Below are 8,639 nucleotides of genomic sequence, written 5' to 3' on the forward strand. Positions count from 1 at the left end.
TGTAATTATTTGTAATGATTTGCCAACGATTGCTATTTCTTTCCTTCATATATATATATATAAACACGACAGACAGTGCTTTTTAACTAACGCCAGCGAGAGTCGAGGCTCCTAGATGGAGGAGTTTCCGCTTTCAGCCTTCTCAAATTTCAGGAGAATTTAACAGAAAAAGCGGAATTTAACTGAAAACAAGGAACTAACTTCTCACAGAAAACTTCACCACAGCAGTGATGAAACGTGTTTCTCGTTTCTCTGTTAAATAACAACACATTTTCATTCCCTTAATTATAGTCTAGGCTATTATGTGGCCCGTCCACCGTGCACGTTCCTGTGAATAAACAGTATTTCTTTTTTTAAATAATTAAGAATAATAATAAATATAATTACTAATTATTATTATTGTTATTTCTGTCACGTATCGAGGTTGAACCAGAAGCAAGTGCAGATAATGACATTTATTGAAACAAACGTACTATGAAACAAAGACACTAAGACAACTTGGTATAACACTGTGACATGACACAAAACACCGAGACATAAACGACAAGCGTCTAAGACAACGAAAGACAAGCAAACAGTGCAGACAAGGACTATATATACACACGAGTGCTCATTAACAAAACGTGAGTCAGGTGCAGGTGGTCATGTGACAGCTAATGCAGTGCAGTGGCTGATGGGAAGTGGAGTCCAGAGTTTCTTGATACGTGACAATTTCTTATTATTATTATGATTATTAGAAAATAATAATCGAGGCGACGAGAGTCATATAGCCAATTCAGGGATGGAGATTATTAGGGGGCCATGATAGATAAGGGCCAGAGATATAAAATTTTGTTATTGTTTACTTACCCTTGTCATTCCAAACCCAATTACTGTTACTTTTCATCACATAAAATAAGATCCCTCACTCTTTTCCACTCTTTTCCACTCTATTACAGCTCTATTCCATAAAATAACAGAAGATAGTGATCATGAGCTTTAAAGGTGCACTATAAAAGCGCCATAAAAACTATACTCCAAATGGCCATATGAGAGATTTGTGTCATATGGACTGCTTTTCTGTATAGCTGTGTAAACATTCTTCAAAATTCTCCTTTTGTGTCACATTGAAAACAGCATACAAGTTTGGAACAACTTGACGGTGAGTAAATAATTTTATGTAAACTAAAAAGAAATCAAAAGATATATTTTAGAGACTTGCACTTGCACTTATATAATTCCACAGATCTGTCCCTGTTCATGGATTTGATCAGGGAAACTGTCCTAATTATTGATAATTATACAGGCTTTTTGTTAGCATGTTTTTTAAAACCAACATCAAGATCCATTTTGAATAATTTTGGGGAAGTCACTATAAGTTGCATTTTCAGTTTTGGGGAAATACTTGAAGCATTCGTTGTGTTTAACTATTTCAATTAATTTTTCCTAATTTGTTTTGTTTGATTTGTTCATTGCAAACAGCTGAAAGTCTGTAAATGTTGGCAGTAAACCTGATTTGCAATGGAGGTTGAATCATTTTGATTGCAACTGTATGTAAATGACCTCTGTTCTGACCTCCTTGCAAATTATACACATAATTATATACTATACATTCACCATCCATTGGATTAAAGTGAATCCAATCAGCCAATCATGTGGAAGCAGCACAATGCATAAAATCATGCAGATACAGGTCAAGAGCTTCAGTTAATGTTCACATCAAACATCAGAATGAAGAAAAAATGTGATCTCTGTGACTTTAACCATGGCATGGTTGTTGGTACCAGAAGGGCTGATCTGAGTATTTCAGAAACTCTCTCTACACAGAGTGGTGCGAATAGCAAAAACTATGAGTGAGGGACAGATCTGTGGGTGGAAACACCTTGTTTATAAGAGAAGTCAGAGGAAAATGGCTAGATTGGTTACAGCTGCCAGAGTAAACCACTTGTATTGAAAAGATAAATAGTGGCATAAACATCAGTTTATGTTTACACAGCATTTGTTTATCAGTTCCATCAGGATTTTGCGATTTTGCAATCGCAGAGATGAATGCAAAAATCAAGCATTATTCTCTTTAATATTCAGAAGAATTTGCAATTTTTCAAAATTACAGCAGATTTGGGCCAAGACACGTTATGTGACATCATCGCAACATGTATTCAAGCCAAACCCTCTTTGATTAACGTGCATTGAACAGGAGTACAGCTAATTGTCACAATTACCAACAAACATCACTGTGAAAGACTGACGAGGGGGGGGCTAAACGTGATACTGCAGTACTGCAGTCATGCTTCTGTTTTTACACTTCCTGTGCCTAGCTAACAGTGATGTGATAGTACAGGAGATCAGACATAAAAATCACAAATGAAATAAGTTTTCAGGAAAGATACATTTTTATCACACAGCTTGCCCTGATGAGTGGAGACCTCTCTTCTTCTGGAGTTTCAGCCAAAATTCACTGAACCTGTGAGCTGACATCTTGGCTTGGTGGATTTTCTCCCTTTAGTTGGGCAATGCAAGTATGGGCAGCCAAACATGTGCGTATTGATATTTTTTCTTGCTCTGTGTAACTAAAGTAAATCTGCTGAGTTTAAATAAAATAAAAAATATAATGTATTGTTTTTTTTTTCTTGGTTAAACTACAGCCAGGCCATCTGATCAGCAACCTTTATTAGATCATACAGATGAAGGTGAATTAAACAAATATCTTTTTTTTTTTTAATACTCTTATATCCCTGCATTAAATTTCAAAGTAATAGCAGGTTCCATGAGTTAATATGTAATCAACTGTAAATCTCTATTTTCTTTATAAACAGTACCACTCATTGAGAAGATCTCAGTTGTGGTTATGGGACCTCATGGAGTTGGAAAGAATACAGTTGGGAATGCTATTCTTAAAAAGAAAGCCTTCACATTCCAGGATAGATCTAAAAACTATTACTTGAAGGAGGAAAACACAACATTTGACAGACATGTTTCTGTCATTCGTGTCCCAGGCTGGTCTGCAGATTTAACCTCTGAAAACAATATACAACTTTGGCAAGTGATTAAAGACAGTCTGAGGTCAGTTGATGATGGACCCCATGCTATTATACTGGTTGTTAATATGAACACTGAAACTGCAGAGACCACAAAAGAGAAATTAAAACAACTCCTGGGTGATAATGTTTTCCAGCATATTTTAATCGCTTCAGTGGACAGAAAAAACATTGTGGTTTGTCACAGTGAAAGAAAACAAACTGTCATTAACAGATGTAAATATCACTTATTTGTAAGATGCACATGTGGACAGCAAAATAAAAAGTTAATTGAAACAATTGAAGATTTTATTGTATATAAGGAAGACATTCGTTTCTACACTGTGAGGAAAAAGGCACAAAAAATGGAATTGCAGCATCAGGACCTGGCTAACCTTGTAGATGGATTAAACCACAAAATTTCAGCTCTCTCATGTTCCAAGGATTCCAATGAGCATGTAATACAATCACAAAAAGCTGAAGTAAAGGAACTACAACGTCTGCTGAAAGAAAAGGAGCATATGTTGAGAGCCAAGGAGGAGGAGATAAAAAGTTTAAAGTCAAATCAAAATCACACAAAGCTCTCTGCCCTGCACAAACAGCTTGAGCATGCAGCAAAGAAAGAAAAAAAGCTTCAAGGAATGGTTGGTGAAATGAAAAAAAATCTTGAAGAAAAAAATAAAGAGATAAAAGAACTGAGAAAAGAAATTGAAGCATTGAAATCTCAAAATGAAAATAAAAAAAGCACAAAACCACCATCCATGACTGGACGAATGCAGAAGCCTACTAATTCAGTTGAATTAATCCCCCTGATCTCAACAGGTATGATGCCCAAAAATGCTAATATTGTTATATTAAAATGAGATAAAATAATATTAATTATTTTTACACACATACACACACACGCACAGAGAGAGAGAGAGAGAGAGAGAGAGAGAGTATGAAGACAAGACAATTGATGAAGTTGCTTTTTTTCTTTCTTTTTTTCTAAGAAACATTGAGCAGTGAAGCACCTCAAGCCAGTGAAGTCCACAGAGGTACGGAACTTTTGCTATTTTTCCTATAGGACATTCTATTTGATTTTTTTTTTCTCCCAGTGGGCTGCAGGTTGGCAATTCAATACATTTTATGTAAAACTTTCAAAACCTCTTTGTTTAGCCTTCCAAAAACTGACCAAATTAGGAATCAATGGCTACTGTTTATTTATAATGCTGTTCCTGACCAGTACAACTGAACATTTGCTTGTGCACAGCACATTTTACAAAGGACAGTTTCCTCAACCTGGGCGAGTACACGGCAGGCTACACACAAATGCTACTCCTGAAAAGTGGGACAATTTCCACTTTGCACAGACAATCTTGTGCTTCTGAATCAGAACCTGAAAGTGTGGTTGATTATTTTATGCAGTATCTGCTACTGATTGTTCAAATGCAGACTTGTGTGTTTCGGCTCAGTTGAACACCTCTGCTAACGTGCTAGTTAAAGTTTGCTAAGTTGAAGTTTGCTCAGTGGTTAGTGTTTGTTTGTATGCTGGTGGTCTGACAGAGTTGTTGATTGTAGCTGCTGTTGTGATTGTATATTGAAACGGTTTATATCAATTGAATTACAAGAATCCTAGCTTTATGTTCACACAGGAGCTGTGTACAGCATAGTTAGCCCTGCCGAAAGGGTTGGAATTTACATTGTATCTGAAAGGTAAGAGAGTTACAAAAAAAAAAGAAGCTAAGGCTAAAGCTAAGGCGCGTTACCTTTCTGTCACATGCAAGGCTTTTGGCCAATCATAATGCAATGGGTTAGCTGGCCAGTCAGAACACTCTGAGCTTTGGACAAATTGGAGCATTTTAGGCAGCCTGTGAATAGAGGTAATGCAATAATGTACATTATTTGACAGTAAAGCATGTTATCCTATTTTATTACACCCAACAAACAACATAATTAATGTTTAAAAATGTTTAAAAATCATGATATGACCCTTTAATGTAGTAAACAAAACTATTTGATATAATAACATTTCAGCATTTTAGCTTTCATTACTAAGATTGTGGCTGCTTTTTACTCAGCTGTGCAGTTTCTGAAGAAAAACCGCAAAGAACTCATTGAAAGAATTGTGGCAGTGAAGCCCATTGCTGATGAACTGTTTCCATTTATCAACCAATATAAATATGAGAAGATTCTACAGGCTCCATCTGAGTATGAGCAAAGGAGACAGCTCTACGACATAATGGATAAAGGTGGAAAGAAATTGCAATTTGAGTTTTACAAATGCCTGTTAAAACATGAGAAATATCTTGTTGAAGACTTAGAGGAGTCACCATAAAATACAAAGTACTGGTAAGACTAAAGAATGTGAAGGTCCAGTTTCCAAAATAGACATAATTTCTTTTCTGGGGGAAAAAATTACACATGAGATGAACAACTGCCAGTCCATCACTGGACACCTTGCATACATGCATTCACATGAAAAGGCAATACAGTGCAGCTAATCCGTGTACCTGCCTGTTTTTGGACAATGGGAGGAAACCCCTGCGAATATGGGGAGAACATGCCAAACTCTGCACATACAATAACTCAGTCAAGATACATTCAAGATCAGTGTAGGGTAAATTACTCTAAAAAGTAATCCACTAAAGATTACTAATGACTACTTTAAAATTGTAATCTTATTACAATACTGATTACTAAGTACTTTACTTTCACGTTACTTTCAAAACCTACATACCTACAAAAATACACTACAAATTGAAACTCAGTTCTTTCAGCACTTTTAGCGCATATCAATGTATGACACGATCAGAAAAAGTTGGATTTATCATAAAAGTTGCCTCAGGTGTTGTCACTATTTGTAGGAATACCGGACCGATAAAATATAAAGCTTTTCTAACTTATCTAGTTTGGTATTGCTAAGCTAAGCTATCACTGTATGGGTGTAAGCTATCACTGTAAGCTATAGCTAAGCTAACACGGTATGGGTTTAGCTGCTACAGTGCTATGAAAAGTACATTATCCTTCCTTATGCTCTGCTCATATCATTTTCCCGTGAACTGGAACTCATATAGATATTTACACACCTTGTTTTCCTGATCAGCATCAGAGGATGCTACTGTTTCAATTTCAACCCCTTTACTGGTTAAAAAAATCGGCGTATATCCATTTTTCCTCAGACTGACTGTAAATTAGCACTTGGCAGAATTGAGAGTTGTCAGCCAATAAGACACAATAATTTCTATGTATTTTCCTGTAAACCGTGTGTGGGCCATACCAGCAAAAGCCTTCATCGAGCCTGTAATCAGTCACACCATTAAAATTAGATCATGGCAGATTTTGAAGGACTCAGACTCTTTGTCTGAACACCTAACCAGTCTGTCTATCTCTGTGTTTGAAAAGTCACAGTAAAACGTTATACCCCTCAATTTCTTTGAATTTCTACCTGGTCACCAAACTCAGTAAATTCCTGTCAATTTCATAGTAACATTAATACATCATATGCCGAAGAGAACATTTATTTATTTGTTCACTTTTTCTAGCATTTTTCTAACGCCCAAGAAAAATAAGAAGAATACTGTGGGAAGAGACATAGAACTCATGTAATGAGGAGTTGTGGTACAGTTGGGGTTGTGGTTTGCTGAAAACATGGCATATCTCAGTTATGTGTTTTTCTGACCCTGAAAGTAAGCCCATTTACCTTCCATGATATCATCTCAAGTGAGGAGCACTATTATGTCCAGCACCCCTGAATGACAGTTTGAATTAATCACAATATATCATATTTTTAAGTTGTGGAAATTGAAAAGAAACTCAATAAGTCTAGGTAATGCCATTTGATCCAACATTAAATATACAAAAGTGACACTATGAATTAATTAATAGGTTTGTCCCTTTAAAGTCCACAAAAACTACATAGGAGGTGATGGCATTGGAGACATAGCTTATCTTAGTGACTGTATTATTTTTTTTTTTATGGATAAAACTGCAAACAATACTTTTATTTGTGTGTAAGCAGATGAGTGTCTGTCCTTTAAACTGTGGTCATGTAAACTGTATTAAAATTCCACAACTCAAAATATTGAATAAAAATATGCAACATAATAGAATGTGAATATTGCAAACCATTTTTTGTCATGTATCACTCTGCGATATCTACAAGAAAGCTAATAAAATAATTTCAACTGAAATGAAGGTTTCATGTCCATTTATTTGACATGTAATTTTGTACTGTGGTGTGATAATGAGCAGTGAGAATACGCATTATTTTTCACTATGAACATGACTGAAATAAAATATTTTAATTTACCTGTATCTTCTCTTGGGTAGCTGTGTGGTATGGTGTGATCAGTGGTGGAAATGGCTGAGATACACTGTGGGGACTCTAGCTGGGGAGTTTTTTGTTGTTGTGGTTAATAAACATGCAGACTGATATAACTGTGGCTATAATACTTAGCAATCTATGATGTTGAAAATAAATTAAGATGAATAAGGCGCTCAAAATAGATTAAACATGGATCATTTCAGGTATGTGCATGTAGCTTTACCCAAATCAAAGTTTCTACCACTACAGCTGTTGAAGTAACTGTTTCTGTTAAGATTTCCTACTCTTTTAAGACGCAGTAAACTTACCTCGGGTTGTGTGATTGGTCCTGCAAGGACGCGCACTGATAGAAAATCACTCACACTGGCTGCAGCCTGTAGCTATTATGGCCAATCACGAAAGTCAGCATTGCGCAACCACACGCAGAACGTCCCAAGTGTGCCGCACAAGTCCTGAAAAGTGAAACCAAAACGTTTCGATCGCCCCAAGGTGACTGGATGCAGTAGCCTATAGGTCATAAACCCCGCCCTCTCCATGTAAACTAATGGGACGCGACAAACTAAGCAATCAAATTACATAATAATTTAAAATTACATAATAAAATAATAATACAATTACATAATAAAATATATATTTTTTTAATTTCCAATGACGCTTTCTGTCATTTCAGGCAGGCTAGATTTTATCATGCTTATGTAAGTTCAAGTGTTGTTTTTAAAAATAATAATAAATTCACGTAAAATCAGGGGTGTTACGTCATGATTTTCAGTTGTGATTGACAGCTGTAATTGATAGAAGGAGTCAATTGGGCACCAACTGACTTTTTTTCTGCATCTTTGGGAGGAGATCGGAGCTTTGACTTTAATTTCTACATTTCTAGAATTGTCGAATAGAACTGTTTATTTCACACTGATATAATGAGTTGACAAAGTTCAGGGGCGTGTGCTTGCGACTGATCAGCGGGAGTGTGGGTGGGACCACTTCACGCTCACTACTGCGCAGACTCGGACTCCCAGATGTCAGCGCCATATTGGCACACTGGCAGCTTCACGTTTCTTCAGTGGAAGAGGGTGAAGGTGCGCCATCTGAAGAAGTGCACACTTTTTTTTATTATTTCTTTTTTTTCTTTTTTATACAGTCTATGGAATATCCCCACTACGCTTATGTGCGGAAATCGTTTTCGTAGGCTTTCAACTGGATAAAAGATTTTTTTTTTTTAAAATCTTTTATTCCCCACAAAAATGTGGCCAGTTTGAACTGGAACGTATCCCCTTGAATTTCATCTAGTGTGTGTGAGAGAGTATGATATTGTGAGATGTTATTCAATCTGGTGTGTT

The 8,639-nt window shown here is 36.2% G+C and overlaps 1 protein-coding gene across 2 annotated transcripts in view; it reads left to right on the top strand.

Moving 5' to 3' along the window:
• Nucleotides 1–7,157, top strand: part of LOC108267980 (uncharacterized) — an 8,359-nt gene extending 1,202 nt beyond the window's left edge. Inside the window, exons 1-6 of one of the 2 annotated variants that reach the window (XM_047156491.2) lie at nt 1–1,141; nt 2,385–2,516; nt 2,625–2,669; nt 2,796–3,818; nt 3,989–4,033; nt 5,057–7,157. The exon at nt 1–1,141 is cut by the window's left edge and continues 1,202 nt beyond it. In XM_047156491.2, the coding sequence (XP_047012447.1) occupies nt 2,501–2,516; nt 2,625–2,669; nt 2,796–3,818; nt 3,989–4,033; nt 5,057–5,313 (1,386 nt within the window). In that variant the 5' untranslated portion in view covers nt 1–1,141; nt 2,385–2,500 and the 3' untranslated portion in view covers nt 5,314–7,157. The remainder of the gene's footprint in view (nt 1,142–2,384; nt 2,517–2,624; nt 2,670–2,795; nt 3,819–3,988; nt 4,034–5,056) is intronic. The other variant, XM_017472595.3, reaches the window with a different exon arrangement.
• Nucleotides 7,158–8,639: the final 1,482 nt, after the last annotated feature.

Source organism: Ictalurus punctatus, chromosome 7, assembly GCF_001660625.3.
Source record: "Ictalurus punctatus breed USDA103 chromosome 7, Coco_2.0, whole genome shotgun sequence".
Classification (NCBI taxonomy): domain Eukaryota; kingdom Metazoa; phylum Chordata; class Actinopteri; order Siluriformes; family Ictaluridae; genus Ictalurus; species Ictalurus punctatus.